General features: G+C 40.1%; 1 protein-coding gene across 20 annotated transcripts in view; it reads right to left on the reverse strand.

Moving 5' to 3' along the window:
• The window catches only part of KALRN (kalirin RhoGEF kinase), a 654,582-nt gene that overhangs the window by 182,207 nt on the left and 457,823 nt on the right, over positions 1 to 14,552 (reverse strand). For 6 of the 20 annotated variants that reach the window (XM_073231518.1, XM_073231517.1, XM_073231520.1 and 3 more), the window contains exon 34: positions 178 to 1,664. The exons of the other annotated variants lie outside the window; for them this stretch is intronic. In XM_073231518.1, coding sequence (XP_073087619.1) covers positions 1,602 to 1,664 — 63 coding nt within the window. In that variant the 3' untranslated portion in view covers positions 178 to 1,601. Of the gene's footprint in view, positions 1 to 177; positions 1,665 to 14,552 lie in introns of those variants that run through there. 20 annotated transcript variants of the gene reach the window in all.

Genomic DNA, 14,552 nt, shown 5'->3' on the forward strand with positions numbered 1-14,552 from the left:
TTACTAGTGATTGCAATTGCAGTGGTGCCGCCATGGAGCCAAATGTGTGCTCACTGCCTCTGTCCCCAGCTAAACAGACCTGTCCAGGAAGTGAGACGAGGTGGATTCTTGGTAAAAAATTAAGGGCCTCAGCACTCAACAGAAAGTATTTATAAATCACTGTATATCAACAGCCTGCTTTAGAATCATTTTATTAGAACACATTCAAGAAAGTGACATATGGAAAAAAGACAGCAGCAATTCTCAGTCATGCAAATGCCCATGATTAAGGTTCTCCATTGGATTTAAATTCAAGTACAAAGACAGTCCTTTCCTGAGCCAGGTGCAATTCCAGAGAATGACACTGAATTGAGAGTGCATTTCCTCCACAAAGTTCAGAACACTGAACAAGCCCCATCCTCACAATAAGATTGTGAGATACATGGAAGTGTAAACTTTCAGGATTTTAAGGAACCCTTTACCCAGCCCTCCCCCATACCCAGCTGGGGAAGTAAGCCCAACTTTGGGACCTCTTAGAAAGAAGGTTTATTCTACTGAAAATAAAGCAGTGGGACTTAAAAAATTAGAAAATGAATATATATATATATATATATATATGTATACATATATATATGGAATGGAATCATCTTTGCCTCTTGCCTTGGTGTGGGGCTTCCAGGAAACTGTGTTATGGGTCGGGGCTTTCTCTTGAGTGTCTTGGTAGCTGGAGGACTTTTTTTATTTTTTAACTTTTTATTATGAAAAATTGCAAACATATACAAAAGTGGAGAGAATGGTATAATGAATGCCCATGTACCCATCATCTAGTCTCAACAATTATTGATGTGTGGCCAGGTTGCTTCATTCATTTCTTCTCCCATTTCCCACCCACCCCTTAACAGGGTATCTGGAAGTAAATGAAGGCTAGGAAGGTGGTCTTTGAACAGAGACTCAGGAGTGAGTGAGGTTAGGGAGGAGTTAGCGAATCTTGACAAAACCTGGGAACGCTGGAACAGATAAAACATTTGTTGGGGACATGGTTGTTGCCAATGTTTGGGAAGAGCTAGAGTTAATCCTCCTTTTCTCTATCATAAACCATCCCTTCTTCCTCTTCCCCTCTTTCTCATGATGTGGAGGAGGAAGCAGGCTAAATTAATTAGAATGATGGGTTTTTCCAGACTGGGGGCCACCGACAATAGAAACATTCAACCTGGAGAAAAACTCCAGAGATAAGTGTGTCCCTCTAATGAGCCTTTCCACTCACACTGCAGATGTCTAGGGCAGCGAGGGTTGGGGTACCTGACATCCAGACTGGGAGCTGAGGGAAGTACACTGGGTCACCGGGCATCTCACAGGTCCCTACTGGTCCACCATTTTAGACTTTGGAGAGCTTGGCAACCTTGAATCACACCCAGTAGAGAAGCAGGGAGCCCCAGGGTGAGCCCATGGCCCAGGTGGGTGGATTTTGCTTGGAACATGTTACCCTCTGAGCAAAGGCTGCACCCCACACCAGCCCTGCCAAGGCAGTCTCAAGAGAGGTGGGCGATGGGAGTCCAGGTGGGAGGTCCCAACGGCGGCACGGCTAACCGGGTGAGCTGCAGGGACAAGTCCCAGGCTGCGCGCTAAACGTAAGTGGAGAAAGGATCTCCAGGTCCCAGATGCCACCGAGGAGCAAGGTTGCCATCCTGTTAAGAAAAGGGCCGGGGCTCTGTGATTTGCGTATGACTTTGCAAAAATCTATACCAGATCCGTAGCCCTTCATAGAAAACAGTTACATCACCAATGTATCTCTAGCAGCCCAATGCACAGTGTGCAACCTGACAAATACACAGTCATTTTTTGGAAGAGGAAATGGAGAAGCAGAGTGCTGTGTAGGATGCACACATGCCTTGGTGAATCTTCAGAAGAAGCCAACAAGGTCCAGGATCCGGATGAGGCTCACTGACTGGCAACTCTCGCTAACCTTGTCAGGGCTCAGATCCACACACCTTTCCTTGCATTACCTCCTCATTGAGTGGTTTCCCAGTGTCCCACACATAAAAGCAAGAGTAGAACCAGGAAGAATACATATAGGGATGTGCTGACTAAGAGGCCCTAGTGGCAGTGATCACGAGTGTTTATTTCATACCCTTTTTGCTTTGCTTTCTTGTTTCAACTCTTTTAAGGTCCCTAAGCCCTATCACAGTCTTGCTATGATACTTAATTTGGGGAAAGAAACAGAAAACTTCACTATTTATCTAGCAGACCTCTGGCATTAAGGAACTTAAAATTCCTGATTTCAAGTGTTTCCAGGGCCCATGATTTGTGGCAGTCTGCAAGGCCCATGGAGGGAGTGGGCTGCTGAGTGAATCAGAGAGGGGGACTGCCGGAGGCCCAGCTTCCCCATTACAGTGTGGTCACACTAGCTCTACAGGGCTGTCTGAAGCAATGGTGTCACTGTTGCCTTAAGAACAACAGCTCTTCAAAGGGAGTGAACTTCTAGTACTATTGGAGGAGTGAAATATTCTAAAAAGCAATGGCTCTGCCAAGAGAAAAGTTTAAGATAAACTCAAGAGTATGTTTCTCTTTAGTATCTCATATTTGACTGGGGCTCAGCTGATGATGTCAAAGGCTCCATCATGCTTGCCATGTAGAAATGAGAAAAACAGTCTCAAACTCTCTTAGAAAGAACTCCAGCTGGGCAAAAACTGTTCATTAAGGAAGAGAAAAACACTTCAGCATCAAGTTCAAATGGTAATTACCCTGAGCTGTGAGGAAGACAGGATGCTTGGGACTCAGAAAGGAGATGAGCTTCTGAAGAAAGCCAGGAGCTGTACACAGGTATCATGGTGAAGTGCTGGTGGTCACTGAGGTCCCCTCCGCCAGGGTCCTGTGCACTTTATACACATTACACTAAAGGGGGTGGGGGTGGAGGGGTGGCATCAGCTGCCCCGATTAGCTCGTCTCCCGCATTGTAATTCACTGTCACTGCCAGTTTGTTTATAGATGTGCTACAAGGTCTGTGGCATTAATTTTAGTAGCAGAATTTAATAGTTTCATAAATGTTAAATTTGACATTCTGCTCTTTACACAGTTCTTAAAATTCTGAAGGGGGAGAACAGTTTTTTAAAACATTTTTATTGCCATTAATTTATTAATATCTAGTATACTTATTATTTTTATTGGTCTCACCATTAACAGCTAATACTTGTTGACTGTTTAGCATGTGCCAGGCAAAGCGCTGAGTGTCTGGCATGTATTGTTTCACATAATTTGCAGCACAACCTTATGGTGTGGATCAGACCATTACCCCCATCTTGCAGACTGAAGCACTGAGAGGTCCTGCCCAGGATCGCACAACTGGCAAGTGGAGGAGGTGAGATCTGTTCTGAGGTTGGTTTGATTCCAAAGCTATCATTAACCACTGTGCACATTGCCTCTTATAAAGGAGGATCCATCTGTTAAGTGATATTGGTACATTTAAATGTTTGTGGATTCCCAAGGTCTTGGAAAGTATCCTTCGCATATTCTGAGGATCCATATTGTCCTGGAGGACCTAACTAGAAGTGGTTTGAGTCACTTCCTTGTATATATATGTTCGTTAGGTTTTGCAGAAAAATTTGTATCCCCTTTGAAGCCTCAGTTTGTGAATGTCTCCTGTGCACTTGCAACTCCGATGACCGTTTCATATGAGAGCCATGGAGGACGCAAATGCTTGCAGGCAAACTGAACGCTTGCCTCTAAACCCCTCAGAAAAGACGTACATTTACATAGGAAGCCGTTATTTTATATAGTCCAGTTGGTACTCTGAAAGAGTAGTTAATACCCTGAAGCGTAGATCTTAACTTTAAAAATGACAGCCATTCAGGACCTCATTGAAATGATTTTTCAGAAACTGGCCTAGAGTTAGGACTAGTGAGAAAAGTCTAAGTGGAAATCTAGGGGAAAAAAGACATTAATTTTTTTTGAAATGTTAATTTCTATTATTCAGAAAATAACTCTCTGCTTGGAATTCACATGCATGTTCCATATCCAATCACCCTGGACCTTTGGCATTCTGATTCAGTAGGCCAGGGTAGGGCTTGGGATTAGCTTTTCAAAATATTTCCCTGATAATTCTGAGGGACAGCTGGTTTGCAATTCACAGTGCAGAAGCCTTCTCTATGGCTCCACCACTCAATTGCCGGAAAACCTGAGTTTCACAGTATTTCAACTGCATTTTCACCTCTGCCAGCACATTTTGTCCAGAAGCTTTGTCTTTGGCATTTTCCATGAAGGTTGAGAATCAGTGAGACACACTTAAATAGGAGAGTGGTTTTGATTAACCAGAGTCCCCCAGCATTTTCTTTTTGGGGTGGTGGGGGAGAGCAGAGGGGTCTATATTGAGATTTCCCTTATCTTCTGCTATTTGGGTATAGAACCCTTTATATAAATACTCTATTTATTTAATATACTGCAGGCCCTATTCTAATAGTAGACACTCATAATAAGAGTTTTCTGAGCTATAGAGAGATGTTCTGCAGTCACTGGGTACACAAGAGACCTCACTGGACCTCCAGTACTACAAAAATAGTCACAAATGAGGAACATATTTATTATAGGTTTATACCCTTTCTTGTTCCACAAGGAATTTGAGGCAACTATTTTGCACTATATTTTTAAATGCATCTTCAGTTGTGGATGTTTTTGTATGATGGGTTAGGAAACCACTGAGGCAGGGATATACCTGAATTACTACTCCCATGGCTAAGACATAATAAAAAACCTCCTCTAAATTTCTAACTTATGCCTGTACTGGTAGGTACAAAAGTCAGTGAATGATTGACACATGTAGTACATGGAATATGGAATGTTCTTGGTATTGTAATTCAGGTGTGTTTCATTCAGTTGATCAGAAGGGGGAAATGATAGGACTTACACCATTTGGGTCAAAAGATGACTTTTTTTTTTCAGTTTGTGTGTTTTGTCTGAATCATCTAATTGTTTTCTTTAGTGGACTTGGCCAGAGGAAGGCAGTATGCATAGTTGGTATCAGAAAGACCTGGGTTCTAATCTTAGCTCTGCCACTTTCTGGTTGTGTGACCCTGGGCAAGTTATTTAACCTCTCTGAGTGACATTTCCTTCATCTGCAAAATGAGGACAATGATACTTACCTTGAAGAATTGTTGTGAGAATCAAATGAAAGATTATACATACAATGCTAGGCTCATATTAGGAGTTTTAAGAGCGGCAGTTGTTAGTTGTTAGTGGTTTATCCACTGGATGGCTTCCTTGCAGGCAGCCTTTGTGCTTTTCTCGGCCTGCCTGATCATAGCAGCGATGTCTAAGAGAAAAGAACTTTCTCTTTTCCATTAGATGGGGCTGGGGGTTGGAGCGCAGTCCTTGGTGGGGACCTTATGTGCTGTTTGCACCCTCCATTATACACAGGGAACTCTGCAAATAGTATATTAAATGATTTAGAAGAGCCTTTTTTATACCTCAAATTTCACACTAGAGCTCAGTCTGAAAATTTTCCTTGATGTAGCCATTGGAATTAAACACTGAGATATAGAGTGGTAAAAATATTGAGTCATGCATACAGAAAAGACATAAACCCCATGAAATATATTTTCAATTTAGTTCTTTTTCAAGGGTTGGTTTTGTGATCTTATTTGCTTCTTCTTGCTTTCTACTCTGCCTGGAGGATCTCCTTTTGGCTTCTAGATGTCAGTGTTGCTCATGATGACCTCAGAATTCCTTATCCCAAATGCTGTGAGGTCACTGATATGGGCTGGTTGGCTGAGCAGCTTAGCAATGAGCAGGAAGGCCTGGGAGGCGATGCAGACTTAAGCTGTGCTGTGCTCCCTCCCGAGGGGGAGGCCAGGCACTCCCCACCTCCAGAACACCACCCTTGGGAGAGCAAGTCAGCCCCAGCGAAGAGGAGTCAATCTCCTTGTTTTTCCTCTTGCCATTTGTCCCTTTGCTCTGGGACCCCCTGCGAGGACTGTGAAACTTGGCAGTTGTGTAGGGGAAACAACCCTGAAAATACTTGTTTCAAGTAATTTTTTGTTTCAAGTTCAGGAAGGTTAGAAATGGCCTCTTTGCCAAGAATTCTTATTAGAAAACATTCTCTCTGCTCTTAGAGTGTGGGAGATGAGGAGTGAGTGGGAGGTGAGGGGATGGGAGACAGCTGGGCCCTGACCTAATGACGAACCTCCTATTTGAAACCTTGCTGCATCCAGGTGACCCACTTCCTTAACGGAGACTCTCCTTGTCCTTCTAACTCGTGTTCAAGTGTCCCCACACTGGGTCACTCTAGAAACTCCTTTCTCTGCAATCACAGGGGGCTAAAACCAGACTTGGCACATAGCTACTTTCTCTCCCACTGCATATCTCTTCATGAACTTGAAGGTACATTTCAAGCTTTTCCCCACCTTTTCCATTCTTCTCTAAAGAGATGAATTTGGAAGAAAACCTTGATGAACTTGTCTGCTGCTGCCCCAGACTCCCCACCTTCTGTTTTTTCTTCTATCTCCTTTCAGTGTCCAAGCCTCCTGACCTTTACAGCCACGCAAAGCTGCCAGTTCTTCAGCTTACAACCTTGGCCCGTTCTGCATGTGAGCCCAGATTCACTCACTTTCTCATCGTGAGACACTGAGAAGCCCTCACCTTGCTCCCTATGAGGCACCTCATTGTCCTCTCATCCTTGGTTCATGCAGAGGGTGGACCTCAGCAACTATCTAATAATCGTATCCCTTCCTGTCCTTTAAATTAACATCTACTAGGTTTTTTTGTTAACAAAAGTAATTTTCTTATCATGGAGCATTTGGAAAAAGCCACCATCCAGAAATAACCACTATTTACATTTTGGTGTATTTCCTTCATATATACATACATATACACATACATATATGTATCTGCATATATACATATATATGCATACATAAGCACAAATATACACACATATATACACATACACATTCCTTTTTTGTGTTTAACAGAAAAGTTAGTCTTTCATATTTAGAAGTAAAAGAAAGACCCCCAAGCAGGTGGAGAGAAAAGTGATTGCAGGCTGCAGCTCTTCACCTGTGCTGGCCACAGCTGTGAGCTTCTGGAGCACACGACTCACTGGTTTATGATGTTATGGCCCGATGTCCAGGAAATACATCCAAGAGAATCCTACCTCCCAAACCACATAGATGAATATTTCTTAGGGAGTATACAGGAAACATTCAGAGACACACAGTCATAAATATATGCAAACAGAAGTTATACACATAAAACATATTCAGACACATATTTGCAGAGCACTTTCTGTGAATGTCTAACTCGATCTCAGTGCACTGCAGGTAAAACAGGGGTCACACAGGGAGGCTTGTCTTCATGATCTTAGAATTTAGTTGCTGGAGACAAAAATTAACCCATAGGAAACAACAGCAAACTGGAAGAAGATGCTGTCTCACAAAATGCTGAGAGAAGGGACTCCAGAAATCATTCTAATAATGAAGATGTGTTCCAACAACACTCTTTCTGAGGTCAGAATGTATCAGGACAGAGGAATCATTCTGGAGACACAGTGAGATGCAGTATAGGTTGGTGATAAAGGCAATTATGATTTGAAGGATCATTATATTTTACTGAAGATAATCACACATACCTACCAGAAAGCATATGCTAGAGGAGAGTGTGCAGATAGATAGCAAGGGACCCAGAGGAGGGACAGGGGCAGGCGGACAGGGTCTGCCTGTCAGGAGGCTCTGGGTTCCTGAGACTCTTACTGGGGTTTGGGAGAAGTGCTTCTCCTCCTAAAGCTCCCAGGATAAACCTTATGCATTACATAAAATTCTAACCAGGCTGAGGAATGTGTAGACTGAGGTTGTAAGGTGTGGGTGATGGTACACTGGAACATTATTTCAGGAAGAGGGTCAAGAATGAAGGAAAGCCAAGATGGTTTAGAGGTAAAGCTGTGCAAGGGGGTCTTAGAAAAGGGACAGAAGTGGGAAGACAGTAGATGATGGATTTAGTGCCAGTTCTGTTGAGTAGAGTGCAGTGTGTCATCCATGTGCGGATATGCTTCAGACAGTTGGAAATAGGGCCCCGGGTCTCAGGGTGGAAGAGCCTGCTAGAAACACCTTTCAGCTAGTTGTTAAGAGTGCAACTTTACACCAACAATGTGGCAAGAACAAGGAAGACATGAGCTATGCACTGGGTGTTAAAGAGTAACATTTGGCTTTTTTTTGTAGGGGGTGGGGGTGAAGATGTGTTCAATATTGGTGGCTCAGAGGTGTGGTGGGGATAATGTGCAGAAGCAGCGAGCATTTACGTGAAGGAGGTATGAGTCAGTTTGGCAGTGAAGGGTGGGCTAAATACAATTCAGTAAAGTCGGTGGGCGTTACAAGAGATGCCAGCAGCAGGAGGAAGTATGACATGGTTGGGGCACCTGATTGCCATCACTTACTATGTGCCAGGTGCTGAGTAGACAGTAGAGATAAAAGCATCATTAGGACCTAGACATGATCGTCAAGGACCTCACAATATAATATGGGAGAAAGACAGACAGGCAGCCAATAATTTGATAAGTGCAATTAGGTTGAAACATAAATTACACACTTAATAAAGCCTAGTGCTGCAACTTCTCTATTCTTCCCAAACTAGAATTTGGACTTTCTTAATTACATTTGGTTCCAATTTCTAGATCTCTCTCTTACCCACTTGTTACTTTGCATTTATTTGTTTTTCATGTACTCATTTAACAAATGCTTAGCAAGCACCTTCTGTGAGTCAGTAGTTTGTTAGATTTGGTGATGTGGCATGAGTATGAAACAGACATATCTCTGCCCTCATGGACTGAAAGTTTGGTGGAGGAGGCAGTCATATAACCTTATGAATGCTTATGCTACTGGCAATAGGTACCAAGAAGCAACAATACACAGTGCTGTGAGAGATATGACTAGGGAGGACTTTAGTCAGAGGGTCAGGACAACTAAGATCAGAAAGAGGACAGGGCAAAAGGGATGGGCTTTGGCATGGGAGGAGAAAGAATTTTCCAGGCAGAGGACACAAAGGCCCTATACAAAGGCCCTGGGCTGGGAAGAAACCTGATACTTTCAAGGAAGGTCAAGGAGATTGTAATGCAGGAAACAAGAGGAAGAGTGGCTCCAGTGAGGCCTGAAAAGTAGGCTAAGTTCCAGAACATGCAGCCTTCATAGGTCATGCTGAGGATTTTGGTATGCATCCTAAGAGCAAAGGGATGCTATTGAAAGGCCTGAAGCCATATTGATGTGGAAAGCTTACATTTTAAAAAGATTTCTATAGCAGCAGAATGGAGAATAGATTGGAGGGAGGTCAAGAGTGAATGTCTGGGGACCAATGAGGAGGCTTCTTTCATAGGTGACGTGTGATAGGACAGTGGCTTGGGCAAGAGTAGATACAGATGTACAATAAATTCCAAAGAAGAGGTTATCAGTCTTTTGGCATCCATCACTAGGACTGAGAGAAGTTGAGTTTCATCTTTATAAATCATTCCACTAATGTAAACCACAGTCAACACCACCTGAGCTCTCCAGAACCCTTGGGAAATGTGCCTGTCAGGATAAGTTTTCTGGCAACTAAACGTAAATACTAACAGTTTTCCTCTTTGACCATTTTAATGAAAACCCTTGCCTCTCTGACTTCCTAAACAGAGGACCTTGAACATAATTTCCCCTTCTGTTGACAATTACTGAATAATAATTATGGTGCAGTGCAAAATACAAGGGAAGTCCTCAGACCTGGTGAGTCATATAATACTCTTGGCATCTTCACTGAGTAGAACCAAACTGTTGGAGCTTTAATTCCTCCACTGGCTTTTGCCTTCCAAGCTTTTTTGCTTCCTCTCATGCTGCAGCCCTTGTGGCTATTAGTTGGTCTACAGAGAAGTAACTTTCTCCTCTTCTAATTTTCTTATGGGCTAGGTAACTAGATGGCTGAGATGGTAAGAATTACGTATAAAACTAGGATTCAAGATGCTTTCCAGAGAGCATTCATGCTTAGTTTTGCTATACAAAAATGTCCTTCCTAGGTCTTCAATCTGTTTGTCAGACAACAGAGTTCCAAATCCAATGTATTTGCCATCTTTTTTTTTGTAATACATATCATTGCTTTAGCTATATTACCTGTCACATAACATATAGAGTAAAATGCAACAGATAGATTTTAAAAAGTCAATTAGTTCTTACTCTTTCATTAAAACAGAGGTAGACTTAGGGATTGACAGAAACCATTACTGTATATAAAGTGTCTGTGTTGATACACTATTATGGGAGAAATAAATGGCAAATTGTACTTTAAAATACTAAGTGTAAGAAATGTCTCATATGTCACATGATATGAGCCTCTAACTTATGAATATATTGCCTTCAAAATGTTAAATTATGTTTATCAAGACAGAATAAAGAGAATAAAAAGACTAGCCATGGAGTGAGAGCAAATACTTAACAACATGCATAACTAACAAAGGATTCATATCTAGAATATATGAAGCACTCCTAAAAATGTATTAGAAAAAAAACCCAGATAACTCACTAGATACATGGGCAAAAGGCTTTAACAGGGACATCATAAAATAGAAAATCCAAAGGCCCAATAATGACGTGAAAAGGAGTTCATCCTCATTAGTAATTAAGGAAATTCAAATTAAAACCATAAGCAGATATTACTATATGCCAACTAAACTACAATTGTTCAACCTGACAATATATCAAGTACAGGCAAGGCTGTAGAGCAACTGGAAATCTTATATATACTGGTATGATTGTAAACTGGTACCTGCATTTTGAAAAATACTTTATATCACCTAGTAAAGTTGATTTCCTATCTAGTAATTACTTCTTTTTCCATCTAGCAATTTCACTCCTAGCTTTACACCCTAGAGAAACTCAAGCACATGTCCACAAGGATACATATATAGGAATATTCATAGCAGCACTGTTCACAATAGCCCCAAACATCCCATGTACAGAATGGATAAGTGAATTGGTGTGTATCCATACAATGGAATACTACACAGCAAAGAAAATGAATGAACAACTATATGTATTAGTGTGGATAAATTCCATAAAATAAGCGTTGAGCAACAGAAACAAGACATGTGCATGTGTGCATGTGTGCACACACACACACACTACAGTATGATTCTAGTCATATAAAAGTTAAGAACAGCCACACTGAAACTGTAATGTTTAGGGACATATGCAAAAGAGGTAAAATTAAAAAGATAAGTAGGGACATTATTATTATGAATGTCAGGAGAATGGTTACCTCTGGGGGGAGAAGGAGAGGGATGTGACTAGGGTGGGGCACACAGGGGGCTTCTGGAAAGATGGCAGTAATCCTGTATTCGTGACTTGAAGGGTTTTACATCTATGTTCATTTTGCCATTATTCATTCAAATTTTAAGTAGTTTTTATGTGTTTTTAGTAGATATATATATATATATTTTACATTTTGAAAAAAATGTAGAAGTTTAATGTAAACCAGAGTTTTATAATTACAAAAGCATTTTATCCATAGAAATAACAGTGTAATAATAGTTAATTGGACAAGTCCCTCTCATTTGGGTAATAGTATAGATTAAATACTGTGTATTTCTACAAAAATAACAAAAAATAACATAGTTGCAATATCAACAGTTAAGACATACAAGAGAAATAATGAATAAAGATTATTTTTAGTCTCTGACATCAGATTAGAAAAAAACTGGTGACACACTAGATTGCAAGTCTGGGAAATCTAGCACTGTTATACACAGCTAGAGTATAGACAGGGTGATTTGACAATGTGTTTCAAAATTTAAAATTCATATTCCTTTTAATACAGATATTCTGTTTCTAGGATGTTATTGTGTTGATATGCTCACAACTGACAAGTGTGAAAAACTGTATCAGGACAAAGTCATTAATTACAGCCATGTTTGGAATGGCAAGAGATTAGAAACATCCTATATAGTCATCAATAGAGAACTAGTTAAATAAATTGTGGTACTGTAAGTAATGGCACATTGGGTAGCTATCAAAAAGAAAGAGATGGTACTACATGACCTGCTATAAAAGATTACTCAGAGTTATTACATGGAAAAAATGTAAAACAATATTTAATTGTTTGCTACTACTTGTTTAAACATTTTAAAAAATAAATAAGTATATGTGAGCTTTTCTGTTTAAAAGAATCTCTCTAGAAGAGTACCCAAATTTTCACCAGGTGTACGTATTATTGCTTCAAAAGTTCATTTAAAAAATCTTGAATGCAAATGTTTAAGGAAAAACAGGTTTGATAAGATGATTATGAGAAAGCATAAGAAGGTTTCGGTGAAGAATCTAACTACTCTTCTGAAAAGTTCCCATCAGAGCTAAGAGCCCATTTTTAAAAAAGTCTAATTCTATATCAAAACTATTTAGTTTAGTAGTACTTCTATTTTCCACACTGTCCATGATTAGAGCAATTATTTTGGGATCAAAACTGACACAAAGGAGGAGAAATAGAAAGGGAGATGAACTTGAAGGCCAAGCTCAAATTTCACTTCTAGAGTAAAAGCCTTCCCTGGTTCCAGGGCTGACTTTGTTGTTCAGAGTAGATATACTTCTGTTACAAAAGACTTGGCATAGTGTATGGAAAGAATGTATCTCATCTGATACATTAATTTTTTAAATTTCTCTGATGCCTAGCAAAGTAGCTGGCATGAAGGAAGCATTAAGTATAACTGTCTTATTTCATTTTCATAAATACAGGTACATAGACCTCTATTTGGTATCATATGTAAGACACTGGAGGTATGAACTCAGAAGATTGTGGGCAAGGACAGAGACTGTTGTTATACATTCTGAATCTTCATGGCATCTGGCCATCAATGGGCACTCAATAAAATTCTGTTGAATAAAAGAATGAACGCAGTGTACCAATATATTTAAAATAGTTTTCTATTTTGCCTCTAACTAATTTCATTCTTCTCTATGATCAGATTTTCTGCTTGGTTATGTGTTAATGGAAGTGCCTAACAGTTTTCCCTCTAAGTAGCAAAATCAGTTTGGTGGGTTGGACTTCATGGTCTCCTGCTGGAAGTACTATTTTCAATTTATACGTTAGAGAACACATCCTGAAAATCTTTCTCTTTGGGGATTTTTCAATAATTTTTTTCATGAATGTAATGGATCTTAGTAGCCTGTGTGGAAAAGGCAAAAAAATTGTGACCATTCTCATTTTGGGGGTTGTGGGTGAAATGGGAGGTATGCTGGATTCTGTACTACAGATTTCAGATTCCACAAGTGGAAGAGGGAATTGTTAAACTGTCCCCTTTAACAAATCATTCCCTATTTTTCATCCCCTCACAGACTTTTTTTTTTAGAGGGCATCTCTCATATTTATTGATCAAATGGTTGTTAACAACAATAAAATTCTGTATAGAGGACTCAATGCACAATCATTGATCAACCCCAAGCCTAATTCTCAACAGTCTCCAATCTTCTGAAGCATAACGAACAAGTTCTTACATGGTGAACAAGTTCTTACATAGTGAATAAGTTCTTACATGGTGAACAGTGCAAGGGCAGTCATATCACAGAAACTTTCAGTTTTGATCACGCTTCATGAACTATAAACAATCAAGTCAGATATGATTATTCGTTTGATTTTTATACTTGATTTACACCCCTCACAGACTTTTTAAAAGAATTAGAACATTTTTTTGTGTGTTTTATAAGATAGATGAGAGTTAAAAATATTTGGAGATAATGTGTATACTTCCTGATCTTTTCTCTTTGTCTAGAATGTCTACTTGCCATGAATGTAATCTTCTCTAATCAGGAATTTGCTGACTGCAACCAGAGCCAAAAGATGATAGTGGGGGAGAAATCTAGCATTCTGCTTTGAAATGGTTATGAATCAGGGAAATAAAACTTGAAGAATTCTCAAATTATCTTTTTAAAAGGAATTGCTGAGGTTTTTAAAAAAATAAAAGCTGCAACTGTCAGTCACAGAGACATACATGGAGACATAGATTTAAAAAAATAAAATACAAGTCAGTCCAGTGCATTTTAAATGCCTTTAAATTGAGCATACTTAGGCTAACATCAGCACAGCAGAGAAAGGTATAAGCAGGAAACCAAAGTGTTTTTTTCTGTGTCTAGAACACTGCCTGCCATTTAGTGGAACCCAATAAATGGTCACTGAATTAATAATAGAGATACAAAGACAGCATATATTAGCATTCTGAGGAAAAGAAAAGATACTGAGTTTTTAATATATCTAGTGCTCATTCAGTCTGTCATCCATGTGTAAGTGAGCAAGAGCAAAGAGTAAGTGAAACTTTTTAAACTCCATTCCTGCAGAAGAAAGGGCACCAGCTAGCAGGAGACAGGAGATGGACATAGTAAAAGATAAAGCACCCCTGACTTTTAAAATTTTGCTCAGTATATCATAAAGGTCAGAGAGAAGTATAAACCCTTGCTGTTGGTACAGGGCAGGGAGTAGCATATATAGGATGATTCCCTAAGCATCCCACAGCCAGCACCATCAGGGGCCATGCAGATTGGAGAAACAGCTCTCCTGGACATCTAGTCAGTGTACACATCTCTCTGTAATTA

This window comes from Manis javanica, chromosome 3 (genome assembly GCF_040802235.1).
Source record: "Manis javanica isolate MJ-LG chromosome 3, MJ_LKY, whole genome shotgun sequence".
NCBI classification, from domain to species: domain Eukaryota; kingdom Metazoa; phylum Chordata; class Mammalia; order Pholidota; family Manidae; genus Manis; species Manis javanica.